The following is a 21,318-nucleotide window of genomic DNA, read 5'->3' as shown; positions in this document are numbered from 1 at the left end:
CCAAAACTCCCTGGTGGTCCAGCGGGGGGTCCGGGAACCATCCCCTGCACTCTCACACCCTCTGTACCAGTTCAAAATGGCGCCGATAGCCTTTGACCTATGTCACAGGGGCTACCGGTGCCATTGGTCAGCCCCTGTCACATGGCCATCGGCGCCATCTTGTGCTCCTGCCACGTGACAGGGGCTGACCAATGGCGTCTGTAGCCCCTGTGACATAGTAAGGGCAAGGCTATCGGTGCCATTTTGGTTCCTGGCACCCGATGGCACGAGTACAGGAGATCGCTCACGGACCCCCGCTGGACCCCCAGGGACTTTTGGCCAGCTTGGGGGGGGGGGGGGGGCCTCCTGACCCCCACAAGACTTGCCAAAAGTCCAGCGGGGGTCCGGGAGTGTCCTCCTGCACACAGGCCGTATTGCCAGTATTCAAAATGGTGCCGGCGCTACCTTTGCCCTCACTGTCACCGACCGTCAGCTCCTGTGACATAGTGAGGGCAAAGGCTAGCGCCGGCGCCATTTTGAATACTGGCAATACGGCCCGAGTGCAGGAGGTTGCTCCCGGACCCCCGCTGGACTTTTGGCAAGTCTTGTGGGGGTCAGGAGGCCCCCCCCAAGCTGGCCAAAAATCCCTGGGGGTCCAGCGGGGGTCCGGGAGCAATCTCCTGCACTCGTGCCATCGGGTGCCAGGAACCAAAATGGCGCAGATAGCCTTGCCCTTACATGTCACAAGGGCTACCGACTCCATTGGTCAGCCCCTGTCACATGGCAGGAGCACAAGATGGCGCCGATGGCCATGTGACAGGGGCTGACCAATGGCACCGGTAGCCCCTGTGACATGGTAGGGCTATCTGTGCCATTTTGAACTGGTACATAGGATGTGAGAGTGCTCCCGGACCCCCGCTGGACCACCAGGGAGTTTTGGTAAGTCTTGGGGTGGTCAGGAGGGTGGGGGGTTGTAGTAAATTTAATTTTATCCGGGTAACGAATAGGATTAGACGTATAACCATATTGGGACGCCATATGGACGTATACAACGTATCTGCCACCCGACGAATACGTATCCCGAATGCAACGTATGGCGTCCCTCTGCACATCCCTAGTTCCCTTGTCTCTCCCTTTAGTGCCTCACCCAACTTGCCAGTAGGAACCATTCCTGACACAATCTTCCTGCACTGTGGGGCTTTCTGGGTACCTGTGTAGTACAGAGTTCGTAGAGAAACGGATATACTGCAAAGGTTTAATGCTTGCTACAGGGATGGCGCTGTGTTTAAAAAAAAAAATAAAATGCTTGATCAGAAGAGCAAATGGGTTAATGCAAAATGTGGAAGTGTGAGATCTTCCTGTGTAAGCTTTGCTATGTAAACAAATACCAGTGCTGCTTTTAAAATGCTTAATGCAAAGCAATGTATGTCTGAAGCTGCTGTGAGCTTGTATACAGTAATTAGAGCTGAGCTTATCTCCTGCTGCTTTGAAATGCTCTGTGAATCCTATGGCAGGAAACAGCATGCTATGCAAGCATTGCATCACTTTTTAAAATACTTTCTAATACTGTAAACAAAGGGGGCAGAAGAATGAAAACATGTTTTCACTCTTCACTAGAAGACAGATGGAGGGGGGATGTGCGAGACCAGAAAAGGAAACATGTCATTGTGTGTCACAACCAATAAGAGGGGAAGACCAGGGTCAGTGGCGCCAAGAATTGTAATGCAAGACGGGCAGAATGTTAGGACCAGAGTGACATGCCCAGCCTATATAAAGGTTGGAGATAAACAATAGGAAATTAAGTGTAGACTGGCCATCGAAACTTAAGACACCGCTGGTTTCCCCAATTCCTGTTCCCATGCAGTTACTTCATTTGCCTAGAGATAGTGTCTGCAGTTAACTCTTTGACTACTTAGAGACTCTGCCTGAAATGATCACCTCCTAGAGCTGATTTTTTTTTTCTCAGGGAAGTAATTTGCCACGGATTTGTACATAGCTTAGCTCTCTATTCAATATGCTCTTTATTACCAATTATATTTTATGTTCTATTGTAATCTATTTTATTATTGCTAGAAGAAATACTTATAGCTAAGAACAAATATTACCCCCCTTTTTTTTTTTTTACCTATAATTACCCTCTGAATATTATTGCTATTTATATAGGAATATAACAGACAAGAAACGGGGGGAGGGTAGATGAATGCTTGATCAGTTCTTATAGGCTGGTCATTATGGGTTGAAAGGGCATAGACAGGAACCCCCAACATAGGTATACAGAATTGGGCAAAATCTGAGCTTATCCAAGGACAAGCAGGATGCTAGTCCTCGCATATGGGCGACATCATTGATGGAGCCCTATTGCGGAAATCTGTCAAAGTTTCTAGAAACTTTTGACTGGCCCTGTGAGGCCACTGAGCATGCCATGATATTCTCTGCCATAGGGGTCTCTTCAGTCTTCATTTTTCCAAGCTGCTGTAGGCATCGTGGAGCAGGAGCCTTGTGAGATTCTTAGTGTTTTGCTGACTAAGTCATTTTTTCTCAAATACATTCTCCCACATGGGATCTCTCTCTCAGGTTTCCACCGGCTGGTGAGTAATCTTGTCTCGTTTTTACTCTGAGTAAAAATCTCTCACACTTTCTTCTCATAGACGGCTGTCTACTTTAAAATGGCTACGGGATTTAAAAAATATCCCATCTGTAATCGGACAATGTCCATTACAGACCCACACCTTGAGTGTGTTCTTTGGGGAAAAACATGTCACAACCTGCACTAAATGTGCAGAAATGACTCTGAAGGGATGAATAGCCCGCCAAGAGAAGATGGAGCATCTATTCCATCTACAACTTTTACCATCTCCTTCTACCTCGACTAAATCCTCTCCGGCCGGAGTCTCAAAAAGAATAATTTTGAAAAAACGTTGTCCGGAAGGGTCGGGAGACCATCCATCGCCGACGTCATCGATAGCATCGACTAAGTCAGCAATGGAACACCGCTCAAAGCACCATCATCGACACACATAGCCTGCGGTGCTTCTTTCCCCGGAGGAACCGACCGCGAAACAGCCAAGAGTTCAGGAAACGCCGGTACCTTCGACGCCAGGGCCTTCACCCCATGAAGATGCACCAGTAATCTAACCTCCACAGGGCTCTGTGGAGGTTCCATCGACATTTACACCGCCACCGCGTACAGCTGCTCTGTCTGCACCAGCTGTTCTGCAGGAATTGTTGGATTTCATCCGTCAAGCGGTGATCCAGGCCTTAAAAGAACAGATGTCTATTCTGGCGCCTTCACCGATCCCGGTGCCTCCAATGATGCCAGTGATTACACCGAAACCGGTGCCCGCACCGATGCCGGCATCACAACCCAAGTCTATGCCGAGATGACCATCGATGCCAACACAGATTCCATTGCTGATGCCAGACCCGATGCCATCAATGCCGACGTTACCTGGGGCTCCAGGACATCCTGAGTTGGCACTGTACCAACATCTCATGAAAAGATTCGATGAAGTAGTCGGTGCTCTTCCATCCATACCACAAGAAGAGGTTCCTGGACGGATTCCCTTCGATGACCCGCAACCAGGTCCCTCAGGAGTTCCTCATCCTCCAAGATCCTCTCCCATATCTCCCCATTAAGATGATCCGTATGATACTTGGGATGAGGGATATACAGACACTTCCTCTGAAGACTGTCAGATCCTTCACCTCCAGACCAAAGGAAAAAATCTCCACCGGCGGATTTATCCTTTACGAATTTTGACTAGGATATGGCGGACACCATACCTTTCACCTTGGTGACTGAGGAGGATTCTAGGCAACAAACATTGGAGGCTCTCCAATTTGTGGATCCTCCAAAACAAGTAGTAGCCATACCTGTTCAAGTCCTCCTGGACTTACAGCATTGACTTTGGGAGCACCCATTCTCAGTACCTGCTGTCAGTAAAAGAATGGACACTACTTATTTGGTACAGTCTGTTCCTGGCTACCAAAAGGCACAGCTTCCACACCAATCAGTGGTTGTGGAATCTGCACAAAAGAAATCAAAAAGGATAAGGCCGCATTCCTCCACTCCCCCAGGAAAGGATCATAGATTCTTAGATTCTCTGGGAAGAAAGATTTACCAAGGAGCCATGTTAAATACCAAAATTTCATCTTATCAATTATACATGACTCAATATCAAAGAAATCTGTGGAAACAGATGCAAGACTTTACAACATCATTACCACAGAAATATCAAGAAGCAGCCCAAGCAATTATTCACAAAGGACTTGAAGCTGGTAAGCATGAAGTCCAAGCTGCTTATGATGGATTTGAAACAGCCTCCAAAGTAGCGGCCTCTGGGATAAGTGCAAGACGTTGGGCATGGCTAAAAGCATCGGACCTCAGGCCTGAAGTCCAGGAAAAATTGGTTGACTTATGTCTAGGTGACAACCTCTTTGGTTCCAAGGTGCAAGATGCAGTTGCACAATTAAAAGAGCACACAGAAACCCTGCGCCAACTTTCATCAATTCCGCAGGATTCTGCTGCCCAGTCATCTCGTCGGCCTCCCAGAAAAGAATCTAGACGGCCCTTCTATCAACAGAGGCGTTATTACCCTCCAGCATCAAGGGGCAGATCTACTAGACCACAGCAAATAGCTCAGCCCAGACAACCTAGGGCGACTAGGCCTCAACCTCCACCACAGATGGGACCGGCTGCAGGCTTTTGAGGTTTCTTTCCCAGAGACCAAGGCCATCTCTTCAATCCTCAACCAGATCTTCCGGTAGGAGGCCGAATATCCTCCTTCTACAACCATTGGGTACAAATAACAGACCAATGGTACTTGCAATAATATCTCAAGGTTACCATCTCAATTTCCTCTCAATTCCAAGAGATTCTCCTCTGAGACCTCTTTCTCTAACCGAAAATCACATAATCCAATTGCAAGTAGAATTATCCACCCTTCTGAGAGCCAGGGCTGTAGAACCGGTACCCCGGACTCAGCAGGGCAGAGGATTCTATTCCCGTTATTTCCTCATTCCAAAGAAAACCTAGACCTCAGAAATCTCAACAAATTTCTGAAGAAAGAAAAGTTCAGGATGGTTTCTCTAGGCACCATGCTTCCACTTCTTCAAACAGGAGATTGGCTTTGTTCTCTGGATCTACAAGACGCTTACGCTCACATTCCAATATTCCCACCTCATCGCAAGTATCTGTGCTTCATGGTGTGTCATCACCACTTCCAGTACAGAGTACTACTATTCGGACTTGCCTCTGCTCCCAGAGTATTCACCAAAAGTCTGGCAGTAATAGCAGCACACTTGCACAAGGAAAGTGGCCATGTCTTTCCCTATTTAGACGACTGGCTCATCAGAAGTCAATCTCAACAAGGAGCTCTGGCTTCCCTCAGTCGAAAATTACTCTACTTCACTCCATAGGCTTTTCATCAATTATCAAAAGTCCCACCTCATTCCGTCTCACCTACTTCAATTCATAGGAGCAGAATTGAACACAATACTTTTCAAAAGCTTTTCTATCCAGAGATTGGGCAGACACACTTTCCCTACTGGCAAATTCGATGAACTCAAAGAAACAAGCAACAGCTCATCAGTTTCTAACCTTACTGGGCCACATGGCATCCACAGTTCATGTAACTCCTATGGCAAGGTTAGCCATGAGGATAACCCAATGGACTTTAAGATCACAATGGATCCAAGCCATTCAGCCACTGTCCTCTCCAATTCAAGTAACCCACCAGCTACATTCATCTCTACTTTGGTGGGCGAACAGGGACAATTTGCGCAAAGGGCTTCCATTCCAGCAACCAGTCCCACAGATAACTTTAACTACAGATTCATCCATCTTAGGTTGGGGAGCTCATATAGACAATCTCCAAACCTAGGGTACTTGGACAAAACTCGAATCAACATTTCAAATCAATTTCCTGGAACTTCGAGCTATACGTTATGCTCTGCATGCGTTCAAAAACTGCATTTCACACAAGACTATTCTGATCCAAACGGACAACACAGTAGCCATGTGGTACATCAGCAAACAGGGGGGTATGGGCTCGTATCTCCTTTGTCAAGAAGCTGCACAGATTTGGGACTGGCCCTGACACACTCAATGTTTCTCCGGGCCACTTATCTGGCAGGCATTCACAACATAGTGGCAGATCGACTGTCGCCAGTTCCAACCAACAATAGACCTCTTTGCGTCATGCTTGAATCACAAAGTGGACACATTCTGCACTTTATACAGACAGAATCACCAACTAGCCAAGTACGCCTTTGCTCGCCCTAGGAGCTCAGGCCTTCTGTACGCGTAACCTCCGATACCGCTAATAACCAAAACTCTAGTGAAGCTACAACAGGACAAGGGGTCCATGATACTCATAGCCCCGTATTGGCCTCGACAAGTATGGTTTCCCACACTTCTAGACCTCTCGATCAGAGAACCAATTCGCCTGGGTGTAGCTCCCACTCTCATAACTCAGAATCAGGGTCGGTTGTGCCATCCCAACCTTCAATCCCTATCCCCGACAGCATGGATGTTGAAAGCTTGATTTTACAGCCACTCAATCTTTCAACCAATGTATCTCAAGTGCTTATAGCTTCACGTAAACCTTCAACACGGAAGAATTGTTCTTCGAAATGGAAAAGGTTTACCGTGTGGTGCATGCAAAAGAGTATTGACCCTTTCTCCTGCTCCACAACTTCTCTACTAGACTACTTATACCATCTTTTAGATTCTGGTCTCCAGACATCTGTAAAAGTACATTTAAGTGCAATCTCAGCTTACCATAACAAGATGGGAGATGCACCAATATCTATACATCCTCTTGTCAGTAGATTTATGAGAGGTTTAATTCACCTTAAACCACCAATTCAGCCACCTGTCACAGAATGGGACCTGAATTTGGTCTTAACAAGACTCATGCGTTCTCCTTTTGAACCCATGAATTCCTGTGATCTTAAATTTCTCACATGGAAGACTATCTTCCTCATAGCCATTACATCGGCTAGAAGGGTTAGTGATTTACAAGCACTTGTCACGTACTCACCCTATACAAAATTCCTACATGACAGAGTGGTTCTCCGTACACATCCAAAATTCCTTCCCAAAGTAGTTATGGAATTCCATTTGAACCAATCCATAGTTTTGCCCACATTCTTTCCAAGGCCTCATTCTCACCAAGGAGAACAGGCCTTACATACCTTGGACTGGAAGCGTGCGCTAGCCTTTTACTTAGACCCCACTGCAGTCCACAGAAAATCCACTCAACTCTTTGTATCTTATGATCCAAACAAACCGGGAAAAGCAGTGGGTAAACATACTCTATCCAATTGGCTAGCAGATTATATACAGTTTTGCTATGAAAAAGCAGGCCTTCCTCTCAAAGGGCGAGTAAAGACACATTCAGTGAGAGCAATGTCAACCTCAGTAGCACACTATCGTTCAGTGCCAATTCTTGACACATGTAAAGCAGCAACCTGGAGTTCTCTTCACACCTTTGCAGCTTACGACAAGATTCAGCTTATGGACAATCTGTTTTAAAGAACTTGTTTCCAATTTAATACCAACTTCTTCTACATCCAATCTGCTGTGATCTTCGGCTGCCTCATTTTCAACAACAATACTTAACTGTTGCTTCACTACAAAATGACTCAGCCTCTAGCTTGCTAATCAGCCATATGTGAGGACTAGCATCCTGCTTGTCCTGGGATAAAGCAAAATTGCTTACCTTGTAATAGGTGTTATCCCAGGGCAGCAGGTTTCATGAGGATGGTCCTCACGAAACCTACCCGCCACCCCGCGGATTTGGGTTCAATATGTTTTATTTTATTTTTTGCTAAAGCTTAGTGCTACATACGAGACTGAAGAGAGACCCCTGTGGCAGAGAATATCATGGCATGCTGGGCATGCTCAGTGGCCTCACAGGGCCAGTAAAAATGTTTTCTAGAAACTTTGACACAGTTTTCCGCAATAGGGCTCCATCAGTGTCATCCATATGTGAAGACTACATCCTGGGATAACACCTATTACAAGGTAAGCAATTTTGCTGATCTTTGAATCTATGATCAAAACAGTACCGCATGACTCACACTATAACTCCCATGCTATTCCCAGAGTCTAATGGGAATTTGGGGAATTGTGCAGTACAAGAAGACTGCACCAGCTCCAGTTCTCTCTACGTCTTCCTGCCTGCTCAGCAGTTTTATTGCTGCATCTGTGAGCTGGCTCCTGGTGAATTCTGTGCTGAATCAGGGGAATTCTGCTCAAATTCTCATTGCATAGTTGAGTCTTGTCTACTTCCCACTACTACTTTTTCTCAAAATTATAAGTAACGCCAAAGAAAACCTTTTCTAGTGGGTATGATTCTTTTAGAACAAGAGGTCATGATCTGAGGCTCTTGGGGGATAGACTTAAGAGTAGCATCAAACTTTTTACTTCATAGAGAAGGTGGTAGATTTTTGGAAAAGCCTTCCAGTGGAAGAGGTGGAGACAAAGATGGTGGAAACATTTTAAAAAATCATGAGAATTACTGAAGATTTGTAAAGAAGAATGAAAGCCCCACATCACTTAGGGTCTGTAACATTGCAATCAAAATTAAAATAAGCATACTAAATCATCCCTATAATCTTTACCTGCTATCATTTCTATGTTTGTATTTAACCTAAGGGAGATTGTCATAAGTGGGTTCTGCTGTGGTTAGCCTGTAAGCCCATAATAGAAAAAAATCAGTAGAACTGGAGACCTCTGAGTAAACAACTCCCTTTTCCCTGTACATATGCAGATCAGTCTAGATTCTTGGGTTTTGCCTCCCTGCCAACAGATGGAGACAGTTTCACTGACACTGTACATAACCCAGTGTGCCACCTACAGTCCCTCAGTATTTCTCTGTCCAGCAAATGGTAGATGGTGTTAGACTGCAGGTTTATTTTAATCTTTTTTTTTTTTTTTCTCTCCACTTTCTGGATCCTCCCAGAAGGTTGTGAGGTCCTCCCCCCCCCCCCCCCCACCTCCCTGTTTGAGGTGGATGAGTAGGGGGGTTGGTGACCTTTCTGATAGCACGGCTAGGAGGTCTGTAGGGTGGACTTCTGGTGGTCCAGATCCCTCATCCCCCACCAAGATAGTGGTGGAACCTGCTGTCAGTTCTGCATTGCAAGCCTAGTGGAGCAGGGAAGTAGCTTTTGTTTGTCCTGCCTGGGCTGGGTCGCTAAAATTTGGTGAAAGGAGACTGGTCTGGCTCGTTTCTGATCTGCTATATAGCCTGCATTCCTGGTACCCGAACCTCTGCGCCAAAGGAAATTCGTTTCTATGTATCTTTATTTGTTCTCAGAGAGAAGAAAAAAAAAAGGAACTACTTAGAGGAATCTGTGCAGCATCAGGGTTCTGGGGAGGAGTCTACTTTAGCTGCTTGGGGAGCTCAGCGATGGTTTTTCAGCAGCTTCTCTGCCTGTGGAGGAGACTGGGTGTTGGCTCCATGGCGATGAAGGACTGTTCCCCCTGCTTGCCATTGAGGTGCTGGTGGTGTCATGGTTAAGGGAGGAACAGTGTGTGCATGTGACAAGTGGCATGGCATTCGGGGATCTGTATCAAGCATGGCCTCAAAGGTGACTGGGTCTAGCGCTGAGGCTTTCCCCGTCACTTAGAGAATAGCCACTGCCATTAGCAATGGAAACATGGAATAGACTTAGTTTTTGGGTACTTGCCAGGTTCTTATGGCCTGGATTGGCCACTGTTGGAAACAGGATGCTGGGCTTGATGGACCCTTGGTCTGACCCAGTATGGCATTTTCTTATGTTCTTAGTGCGGAAACTGCAGCCATTTTAGATTCCCTAGCAGGAGAGGCAGGGGAATCCCCTCAACTATCTCCTGCAGAGGTGCAGAGAGGCATTTGCACCAAGGAGTAGTCTCTGGTTCTGGTAGAGGTCTTCTGCCGGTTTTAATTTGCTTATGCACAAAGCTAGTTTAGCAGAACAAGAATGGGAGATGCTGGCTCTCAGCCAGTCTCCATGGATTCTCAGCCATTCAAGAGGCCTGAGCTGTTGAGAAGCTCTTCAGGCCTTTGATTTTTGAAACCAGATATTGAACAGATCCGGGCTTAAATGCACTGAAGGTGCAGGCAGGCTTTGCTTAGCTGTGTGGTAGGCCCCAGCAGTGGTTGTTTCTCTGCACACGAAGGCGGGTGCATGCATTTTCGCCACGTGGCAATTGCATGTGTGGGGATCTGTGTGTGTGTGTGTAAGGCTGCAGTCTAGATTTCAGCGCAGATATCTGCGAACTAGACTTGAGCACATATATGCACAGGTATTTATGCACATATGACCATGACCTAGTCTTGAGCATGTATTTGCCCACATACTTGGAGGGGTGTGTGTGTGTATGCTCAGATGACATTGGTGTTCCTGCAGGAGGCCGCCTAGAACCAAAGTTTAGGAGAGCTAGGCGCAGGGGACGAATAGGTCCCAAGCGCTTTGCTATCTGTGAGGCTTGCCGTCTGATAGCAATTCAGTCCTCTCTCTCTGTCTGTGCTATATAGATTCTCAAAGCAATTTGACTACTACAGCTTTTGCCCATATTGGGACATCCTCTCAGCCTATGGTGTCTCGGGAGGGGAGCAGGAGGTGAGGCAAGAGTTCTCCTCCCTTGTTCCTGAGGGCTCTTAGGGAAGGTAAGGCCATTGCAGAAAGACTAAATGAATTCTTTGCTTCTCTGTTTACTAATGAGGATGTTGGGGAGATACCAGTTTCGGAGATGGTTTTCAAGGGTGGTGATTCAGATAAACTGAACCAAATCGCTGTGTACCTGAAAGATATAGTAGGCCAATTTTGACAAGTTAGAGTAGCAAATCACCTGGACTGGATGGTGTGCCACCAGGGTTCTGAAGGAATTGAAAAATGAAATTTCAGATCTGTTCAAATTTGTAACCTATTAAAATCATCCATTGTACCTGAAGACTGGAGGCTGGCCAATGTAACCCCAATATTTATTTAAAAAGGACTCCAGGGGTGATCAGGAAACTATAGACCAGTGAGCCTGACTTCAGTGCCGGGAAAAATAGTGGAAACTATTCTAAAGATAAAATCACAGAGCATATAGAAAAACACTGCTTAATGGAACACAGCATGGATTTACCCAAGGCTAGTCTTGCCTCACAAATCTGGTTCATTTTAACTGGGTTAATAAACATGTGGATAAAGGAGAGCCAGTAGATGTATTTGGATTTTCAGAAGGCATTTGACAAGTCCCTCATGAGGCTTCTAAGGAAACTAAAAAGTCATGGGATAGGAGGCGGTGTCCTTTCGTGGATTATGAATTGGTTAAAAGACAGGAAACAGGATTAAATGGTCAATTTTCTCAGTGGAAAAGGGTAAACAGTGGAGTGCCTCAGGGATCTGTACTTGGGCCAGTGCATTTCAATATATTCATAAATGATCTGGAAGGAATACGATGAGTGAGGTAATCAAATTTGCATATGATACAAAATTATTCAGAGTAGTTAAATCACAATCTGCTTGTGATAAATTGCAGGAGGACCTTGCAAGACTGGAAGATTGGGCATCCAAATGGCAGATGAAACTGAATGTGATGCATATAGGGAAAAATAACCCATGCTGTAGTTACACGATGTTAGGCTCTATATTAGGAACTACCACCCAGGAAAAAGATCTAGGCATCCTAGTAGATAATACATTTGCTTTTTTGACTGCTGCAGCACACTGAGCTGACAATTTTAGTGTTAGGAATTATTAGGAAGGGAATGGTGAATAAAATGGAAAATGTCATAATACCTCTATCGCTCCATGGTGAGACTGCACTTTGAATACTTTGTACAATTCTGTTTGCCACATCTCAAAGATATTGCGATGGAGAAGATACAGAGAAGGGTTCCCAAAATGATAAAGGGAATGGAACAGCTCCCCTATGAGGAAAGGCTAAATAGATTAGGGCTGTTCAGCTTGGAGAAGAGACGGCTGAGGTAGGGAGATATGATAGAGATCTTTAAAATCATTAAATGTCTAGAATAGGTAAATGTGAAATCAGTTGGTTTTTTTTCCGGATAATAGGACTAGGGGACACTCCATGAAGTTAGCACATAGTACATTTAAAACTGATTGGAGAAAATTCTTTTTCACTCAATGCACAATTAAGCTCTGGAATTTGCCAGAGGATGTGGTTAGTGTAGCTGGGTTTAAAAAAGGTTTAGATAAGTTCGTGGAGGAGAAGCCCATTAACTATTAAACAAGTTGTCTTAGAGAATAAGCACTTTTATTACTGGCATCAGTAGAACAGGATCTACTAAGTGTTTGGGTACTTGCCAGGTACTTGTATCCTGGATTGGCCAATGTTGGAAACAGGATGCTGGGCTTGATGGACCCTTGGTCTGATCCAGTATGGCAGTTTCTTATGAGGGTAGAAGTTTTCCCAAGAGAGGTTGGAGAGAGCAAGGATGGACCTATGGGCTCTGGTATAGATCCATCCTCCTGGGTGGAATTTTTCAAGGTCTGCAGACCTTTCTGTAGGGGAGCCCAGTGAAAGCAAAGCACCATACTATTTAGGGATCAAGTACTTGGGCCTCTGTTGTCAGTCATGGTGGGCAAACGCTGCAGAGAGGCTGTTCCTGATAATATTCAAGAGGATGTGAATCATGAGACAGAGGATTCCAATGGGGTCCCTGGCTTCCACATTGGATTTGGTTCCCTGGGTGTTTGCACACATGAGACCTCTGCAAGGCACACTGTTGTGCAGGTGGAGTCCATTGTCTGAAGAGTACCATCTTCCCTTGCCCCTTCTACAAGAATCCAGGTTCAGTTTCTAGTGGTGGTTGTCTTCACAATTTGGAGAAGGGGGTGGATCTGGAGCCTCCAGACTGGGTGGTGGTTCCCATGGACACTAGCCTATCGGGTTGGTGGGCAGCATGTTTGGGTTGGTCAGCCCAAGGTCTTTGGCTACCAGAGGAAAAGTCCTGGTCCATTAATCACCTCAAGACTAGGGTGGTCTGAGCCCTGGAAGTTTTCCTTCCCCTGTCAAGGGCAGATGGTTCGTGTTCTCTGACAATGCGACAGTAGTGGTGTACATCAGTTGGCAGGGCCGTATGAAGAGTCATGTGGTGGTGCTGGAAGCTCGGCGATTGCATGGGCGGAGCGCCATCTCAAAGGCCTAGCGGCGTCGCATGTAATGGGTGAACAATGAAAAGGGGGCTTTCTTCAGCAGGCAACAGCTGGATCCAGGGGAATGGGAGTTGGCGTAGATGTGATTCCAAACCTTGTGGGACAAGTGGGGTGTTCCCCCGCTGGATCTTATGGCGATGCGAGTCAACCCCAGGACAAATACTTTTCAGTCAATGAAAGGTCGGCTCGGTGGGCCTTGATGCTCTGGTGTGCCTTTGACAGGAATTCTGCTATACTTGTTTCCTCTGTGGCCCTTCATTGGTCAGGTCCTGAGGCACATAGTTGGCCGTAGTTTGCAGATCTGGTGTAGCTCAGGGTAGAGGAAACCCCTCAGGCTAGCTTATCTGCCAGGGTTTCTGCATCAGGGGCCCATATTCTCAAATCATGAGGATCACGTCTTCTGTTTCGCTGCCTAACTTTTGAGAGGCGGAGACTGCGTATGAAGGGATATTGTGAACAGGTCACTTCCATTCTTCTGCAGGCTAGGAGGCCTGCTATGTCCCTGGCGTATGTTAGGATCTGGAGAGTATTTGAAGCACGTTATCTTCAGTGACTGTTGGACCCCCTGGAGGTGGATGTTCCCTATATTTTGGAATTCTAGCAGCTGTTCAAAAGTTTAGCATACAGCTTGCTTCACGTGCAGGTTGCTGCATTGGGTTCACTCAGGGGCAAGTGTCGTGGTCTGACGCGTGCCGTTCATCTGGATTTAATTAGGTTTCTGAAGGGGGCTAAGCATTTGTGCCCTCCAGTTCGAAAGACTTGCCCAAATTGGAGTCTAAACTTAGTTTATCTGGAACTTTGTGGAGCCTCGTTTGAACCTTTTAGGAGGGCGACCCTGAAGGATTTGACGCTGAAGGCAGTGTTTCTGGTGGTCATTTGTTCTGCTAGGTGGATTTCGGAGCTGCTGGCCCTGTCTTGTTAGGGATCAGTTTTTGTGGATTTACAGTGACAGGGTTTCGTTGTGCCCAGTGCCTTCCTTTTTACCAAAAGTGGTGTCTCTTCATGTCAGATGGTGGAGCCACTGGGGTTTCTGGAGTGGTCGAGAGATTCCCTACAGGACAAAAGTAAATAAATATAAAAATGTTAAAGTTGCATCTCTTGGATGTATGGCGGATTCTGTTACGCTATTTAGAGGCTATGACTGACTTCCACTGATCCAGGTCATCTTTATTCTGTAGAGCGGAGTGAAGAAAGGGGACAAAGCCTTCAAGGCTACCCTTTCTCATTGGGTTAAGGAGGCGATTGGTGACCTTTACAGATGTACGCTGAACTAGGTTGCTATGGGTTTGAGAGCACATTCCACAAGGGTACAGGCAACATCCTGGGCTGAGTGTCAGCGCCTGTTGCCCCAGGAGACTTGTAGGGCCGCAGTGTGGTCCTCGATTCATACTTTCACAGGACATTACAGCTTAGATAGAAGGGTGCAAAGTGAGGCATCCTTTGAGAGTGTTCTGCGCATGGGTCTTTCAGGTTCCCATGTAGTTTAGGGGTGCTTGGGTACATCCCACTTGTCTGGACTGATATGGGTATGTTCAGGAAAGGAAAATTGGTTTTCATCCTCTAATTTTCATTCTATAATACCACAGATTAGTCCAGAGAACCCACCCTGTCAAATCCAAAAGACTGAATTTCTTGCCAAGTTGATATCAAGGTTTTACCTTTAAAAAAAAAAAAAAAAAAAAATGCAGAAGAGAGAGCATTTTTGGGCAGGATTTGTGGTGTTCCAGTTCTAGTGGGTTTTTTTTATTTTGTTTTTGGATGAGAAAATCCTGCAGTTTTGGGTTTCCAACCCTTTGGTTAATACTGAGTGACTGACTGCATGTGGCACTCATTTGTGTAGCAGTGCCTCAAAGTTTTGTTCTGACTCCATCTGCTGGTAGGGATGCAAATGTCTGGACTGATCTGTGGTGTTATAACAGGAACAAAAATTAGTAGGTAAGAACCAATTTTCCTTTATTGCAAAAAACAATATCAGTCTTAATAGTTGATAAATCAGAATGCAACGAGGCACGATGAATAAACAAGGCCTGTTTGAAAGCACCCTCTCCCCCTCTCCCCCTCTCCCCCACACCGCTACACACACACACACACCCTTTTCTGCCATTTTCTGCACAGAATTTGGTAATTCTGTGAAAGGGGAATTCTGACTGGTGCCACGTGTCACCCTCCAACAGGACGATGAGCCTAAGCGCACAGCCAACGCAACAGAGGCGTGCCTTTGGCACAAGTCTGCAAATTTCCTTGAGTGGTCCAGCCAGAGCTCTGGCTTGAACAAAGATCTCTGAAGGGATCTGAAAATAGCTGTTCGAAGATCCCCATACAACCGGACAGAGCTTGAGGATCTACAGAGAAGAATGGGAGAAAATCCCCAAATCCAGATGTGCTAAGATTGTAGTATCATACCAAAGAAGACTTGAGGCTGTAATCATTGCAGAAGGTGCCTCAACAAAGTACTGAGGAAAGGCTCTGAATACTCATTTGCACAAATTTCTACAAATCTGATTTCGTTTTGTCATCATAGGGTATTGTGTGTAGATTGAGGAGGGAAAAATATATATTCATTTTAGAATAAGGTTGTTACTTAATGTGGAAAAAGTAATGGAGTCTGGATACTTTCTGAATGTAGTGTATTGGACAACTTGCCATTTGCAACAGAAATCAAGGAAGTGTTAGCAGCAAGGAAACAATCTTTAAGATGTTCATACGGTTTCAAATGGACAAGACTTTACTATATGGTATACAAGGAAAAATGACCCCCTTTGTCATATGGACACTGCTACAATACCTTCTTATCTCTCAAATTCAGGATTAAAGTCAAATTCTGTAAAGGTGCATTTAAGTGCAATTATAGTTTATCAACTTTGACAGACGCCCAGTTTCTAAATCCTATAGTCACTAGATTTATATGACCACCTATAAAACAGCCAGTAGGACCTGAACCTAGTATTACAACTAACATGTATTTCTTTTTTAGTCCATGGCAACCAGGGATATGAAATACCTTTCTTGGAAAACTCAGCCATAACCTCCGTATGAAGAATGGGTAAACTTTATAGGCTTTAGTAATAGATCATCCATGCACACATGTTTTCAAAGAGAGTTTATATCAGTTTATTTATTTATTTATTTATTTATTTAAAATTTTTATATACCGGCATTCATGTTGCAAACACATCATGCCGGTTTACATATAACAGGGGTGTACAGTGAACAATTCAATAACCTATTTGTGTAGAAGGAAGCAGTTACAAATAACAAGGTAAAAGAACTGGGAGGAGAGAAGAAAAGGGAGAGAATAACATTAGGTATAGGTATTTACATTAGTAATAACATTTTTACATGTGGAAGTGGTAGAATCTGGCTGAATAGAATTAATCTGTGTCCGGGAAAGCTTTTTTAAACAGCCAGGTCTTAAGTCTCTTCCTGAAGGTTGGGAGGCTGGGCTCCTGTCTAAGGTCCGGTGGGATGGAGTTCCATAGAAGGGGGCCGGCTGTTGAAAAGGCCCGATCTCTCAAGGTAATGTGTTTGGTAGTTCTGGCTGGGGGCACTTGAAGAGATCCTCTGAGTGTGTCTCTTGTTGGTCTGGAGGAGTTATAAATTTGGAATGGGAATTGTAAGTCGAGTGGGGTGTGTTGATGGATGGTTTTGTATATTATGGAAAGAGATTTGTAGAGGATTCTAAAGTGAACAGGCAACCAGTGGAGATCTTTTAGGATTGGAGATATATGGTCCCTCCTCCTGGAGTTTGTCAGTAATCTTGCTGCAGCGTTTTGTAACATCTGGAGGGGTCTAGTATAGGAGGAAGGTAGGCCCAGTAGGATAGAGTTACAGTAATCGATCTTAGAAAAAATGATAGCTTGTAGAATGGTTCTGAAGTCCTGAGTGTGGAAGAGTGGTCTAATTCTTTTCAGAACTTGGAGTTTGTGGAAACAGTCCTTGGTGGTTCTGTTGATGTAAGCTTTAAGGTTCATCCGGTTATCAATTAATACTCCTAGATCTCTCACCTGTGTAGTAGTTGGGATAGTTGGAGGATTAGAGATGGCATTGTTATCTGGGGAGATGAGAAGCAGTTCTGTTTTAGAGGAGTTTAAAACTAGGTTTAGGTTAGCCAGGAGATGTTTAATTTCGAAGAGACAGTTTTCCCAGTGAACCAATGTTTTTGTGTAAGATTCTTTAATGGGTATCACGATCTGGATGTCGTCGGCGTAGAGAAAATGTTTGAGGTTAAGGTTGGAGAGGAGTTGGCAGATAAGTAAAAGATAAATGTTAAAGAGTGTAGGTGACAGTGAGGAGCCCTGAGGGACTCCTATGGATGCATCCATTCGTGAAGATTCTTTGTTCTGTATCTTAACCTTGAAGCCTCTGTTGGAGAGAAAAGATTTAAACCATGAGAGAGCGGTGCCTGAGATACCTATAGAAGCCAGAATGGAAGTGAGAATGGAATGATTGACCGTATCAAAGGCGGCTGATAGGTCCAGTAGAATTAAGAGGAAGGATTGGCCTTTGTCAAGGCCCATTAATATGAAGTCAGACATGGAGATGAGGAGGGTTTCAGTTTTTCATTTAAATGAACCTATAATCCTGTTAACTTTTCTTCGCAAACCACATGCAAATAAAGCTGAACAAAAACTCCATGATGCTCTGGACTGAAAGAGGGTGTGGCTGTCTGGTTTTTTTTGTTTTGTTTTTTTTTTTAAACAAAAAGGAAATCACTCTTCCTGCTTAGCAGACAGAACAGCTTTTTGTTACAAGCACTTGGGCCTGCCGTTTAGATGGAAAAGTAAAAGCACACTAACAGGCCAATACAGTACAGTGCGCTCCGGCGCACACTGTTAACCTGCCCTTGAACGCGCATTTTTCCTTACCCCTTATTCAGTAAGGGGAGGAAAACGCGCGTCCAACCCGCGGCACCTAATGGCGCCCTCAACATGCAAAATGCATGTTGAAGGCCCTATTAGGTATGCCCGCACGATACAGTAAGTAAAATGTGCAGCCAAGCCGCACATTTTACTTTAAGAAATTAGCACCTACCCAAAGGTAGGCGCTAGTTTCTGCCGGCACCGGGAAAGTGCACAGAAAAGCAGGAAAAACTGCTTTTCTATGCACCCTCTGACTTAATATCATGGTGATATTAAGTCTGAGGTCCCGAAGAGTAAAAAAAAAAGTTAAAAAGAAAAAAATTTAAAATGGGCCGGCGGCTGTCGAACCGACGCTGGCAAAATTGAGCGTTGGCTGTCAAACCTGCTGACAGCTGCCGCTCCGGGCTAAAAGGAGGTGCTAGGGACACGCTAGTGTCCCTAGCGCCTCCTTTTGCCCGTTTCTACCGCACCACCTAATTTAAATACTGAATCGCGCACACAGTCGAGTGGCTGGTGCGCGCGCTGGGAGAGCGGGCGTTCGTCCGCTCTCCCGTGGACTTTACTGAATCGGCCTGGAAGTAAGGGCTACTTCAGCAACAATAGCTTTTCAAAGATCAGTTTCCATCCAGGACATTTGCAAAGCAGCAACCTGGGCCTCCAGAACACGATTTGTATCAAGATCCTCAGAGTACTTTCAGTTTAGCAGTTCTAAAGAATTTATTTAAGTAATCTCTTCAACTCAACCAGTGCTATTTAACTATGGGTTGCATATATTAATAGGAAGAATGGCTTATACAATGCATCCCTTAGTTTGACAGTCCCTACTTGTCGGAGAACATGCTTACTTGTACTGGGATTCATTAGGAGCAGCAGGACATATCAGACACAATTCCAACCCTCCTCCCCGATGAGTTGAATCTTAACTAGGAAGGGACTGAGGAGACTCACTCATATGCCTGGGGCCAATGTGCGAGAATTCCCATACATGCTCATAAGTTTAACTTTTTTTTTTTTTCCCAACTGTCTGGGTGGATACCGTTGGATGACATCACCCCATTCATGTGTCTGTCCTGCTGTCCCCAGAAAACCCCACTATAGGTAAACATCCCTTTCCACAGTGTGATACTATGGTTGCATTATCCTCTTCCCCCGCTAGTCCCAGTGGGCCACTACTGCTTCCTCTTCTCTTGCCTGGCTGAGCAATATGTTGCTACTTCCTTTTTCCCCTACCAGTGCTGCTTCCTCTTGGCTAGTAGGCCTGGAAGAATGCTGCTGCTGTCTCTTCCCCACCAGTGATCTTCCTTTCATCCAGCAGGAGGAGTCTTCTAGGTCTCCCCTGCAGTGTTCTTCAGTGTGGCTCTTTGGCTGTGATAAAGTGAGGTGGCTTTTTGAACAAGCAAAATATCCCCCACAAAAAAAACAAACTTGCATTTATAATCAGGCTAATACATTAAGCTGAACTCTGGCTTCCTGCTATCTGTGCTGCCGTAATCATTGAGCCAGTTTACATTTTTCCTTTAGAAGAATGTTAAATTCAATCTGAAACTTAGTCTGAAATAAGTGTGCATAATCTGGTAGTTTAGGAAAATTGCTGCAACTGTTCAGTTTGAAACAGCATATGTTAATCTTTTTTTTTTTCTTTCATTCTTTTTAGGCATATTATCTAACCTACAGCCTTCTTAATTTGGTTAATGAAGTTAGTTATTCTGATGTTTGCCCTTATAGTCAAAGGGTAAGTACATTTATTTTTTCATACAATGTCTATGAACCTATTATATTTTACAGTAAGTTTGTTAAATTCTTTTAAAATACAGGTATCAGAATTTCAGAAATAATCCAGCTTCTAATCAATGCAGTCATTGCAGGTTGCAAGGCAGCAATGTACAGCTGTTCTGTAATCAAAAATGCAATTCTAATGGAATAATATCCCATGATAAGTCTAATCTTTTGAAATGCAAAAAAAATCATGGCTACCTGTTGCCAACAAAGCTGCTGGATAAACCAACTTGGCAATGACTATTAAGAACATAAATGCCATGCTGGGTCAGACCAAAGGCCATCAAGCCCTACATACTGTCTTGCAAGTACCTGACAGCTCCTGTTACTGCATCCCTTGAATTAAGTAACTTTCTTTAGTCTTATCTGGCTAAGAATGTGTTACAGACTTTCCTCCAGGAACTTGTTCAAACCTCTCTTCCTCTGCACTTAGGGAGGCCAATCCACACCAGTCACTGACATATAGGTCTACCCCGTCATCATCTTGTCTGTATTCTGTCTCCAGCAGATGGTAGACATGTGTGTGTATATGTGTGTGTGTATGTATGTATGTATGTATGTATGTATATATATATATATATATATATATATATATATATATATATATATATATAGAAACATAGAAATGACGGCAGAAGAAGACCAAACGGCCCATCCAGTCTGCCCAGCAAGCTTCACAGGTTTTTTCTCTCATACTTATCTGTTTCTCTTAGCTCTTGGTTCTATTTCCCTTCCACCCCCACCATTGAAATATCTAGCTTGATTAGTTAGGGGTAGTAGGGGTAGTAACCGCCGCAATAAGCAAGCTACACCCATGCTTATTTGTTTTACCCAGACTATGTTATACAGTCTTTATTGGTTGTTTTTCTTCTCCCCTGCTGTTGAAGCAGGGAGCTATGCTGGAAATGCGTGATGTATCAGTCTTCTCCCATGCTGTTGAAGCAGAGAGCCATGCTGGATATGCATCGAAAGTGAAGTATCGGACACAATTGGTTTGGGGTAGTAACCGCCGTAACAAGCCAGCTGCTCCCCACTTTGTGAGTGCGAACCCTTTTTTCTTCTCCCCTGCCGTTGAAGCAGAGAACTATGCTGTATATGCATATATATATATACACACACACACACACACTAGGAGAAGAATCTGACGCACCGCTTGAGCTCCTGAAGTGACACCCATTTGGTCCATCCCTCAGTTGAAGGAAAAAAAAAAAAGCTCAGCAATGAAGGCTTGTGCTGCTGCCCCCCCCCCCCCCCCCCCCCCCCCCCAAATTCAGGTAATCCCTGGTCCTGCTTCCTTCTTTTCAAGCTCTGTTCAGCCAGCTGTGTGGTAGTCCACGGTGGCTTTTTTTTTTTCCCTTGCACGCTTAGGAGTGTGTGTATTCTCATCGTGCAGCAATGTCCTGATGAGGGCATGGGTACTTGTGTGCCTAAGGCCACAGCCTAGATTTAGGAATTACTTCTTATATGCTAACGACATATAGTTTTACATTCCATTCTTCAAATTATTTGAAAGTACAGTATCAGCACTTTCAACCTATATTACAGC

At 44.8% G+C, this 21,318-nt stretch overlaps 1 protein-coding gene across 5 annotated transcripts in view; it reads left to right on the top strand.

The window, feature by feature from the left end:
- Window positions 1-21,318, top strand: part of SLF2 (SMC5-SMC6 complex localization factor 2) — a 226,523-nt gene that overhangs the window by 174,067 nt on the left and 31,138 nt on the right. For all 5 annotated transcript variants that reach the window (XM_029610261.1, XM_029610260.1, XM_029610262.1 and 2 more), the window contains exon 17: window positions 19,651-19,728. In XM_029610261.1, coding sequence (XP_029466121.1) covers window positions 19,651-19,728 — 78 coding nt within the window. The remainder of the gene's footprint in view (window positions 1-19,650; window positions 19,729-21,318) is intronic.

Source organism: Rhinatrema bivittatum, chromosome 7 (assembly GCF_901001135.1).
Source record: "Rhinatrema bivittatum chromosome 7, aRhiBiv1.1, whole genome shotgun sequence".
Classification (NCBI taxonomy): Eukaryota; Metazoa; Chordata; class Amphibia; order Gymnophiona; family Rhinatrematidae; genus Rhinatrema; species Rhinatrema bivittatum.
The sequence above is the reverse complement of the archived record's forward strand: the minus strand, read 5'-3'. Positions and strand labels throughout refer to the sequence as shown.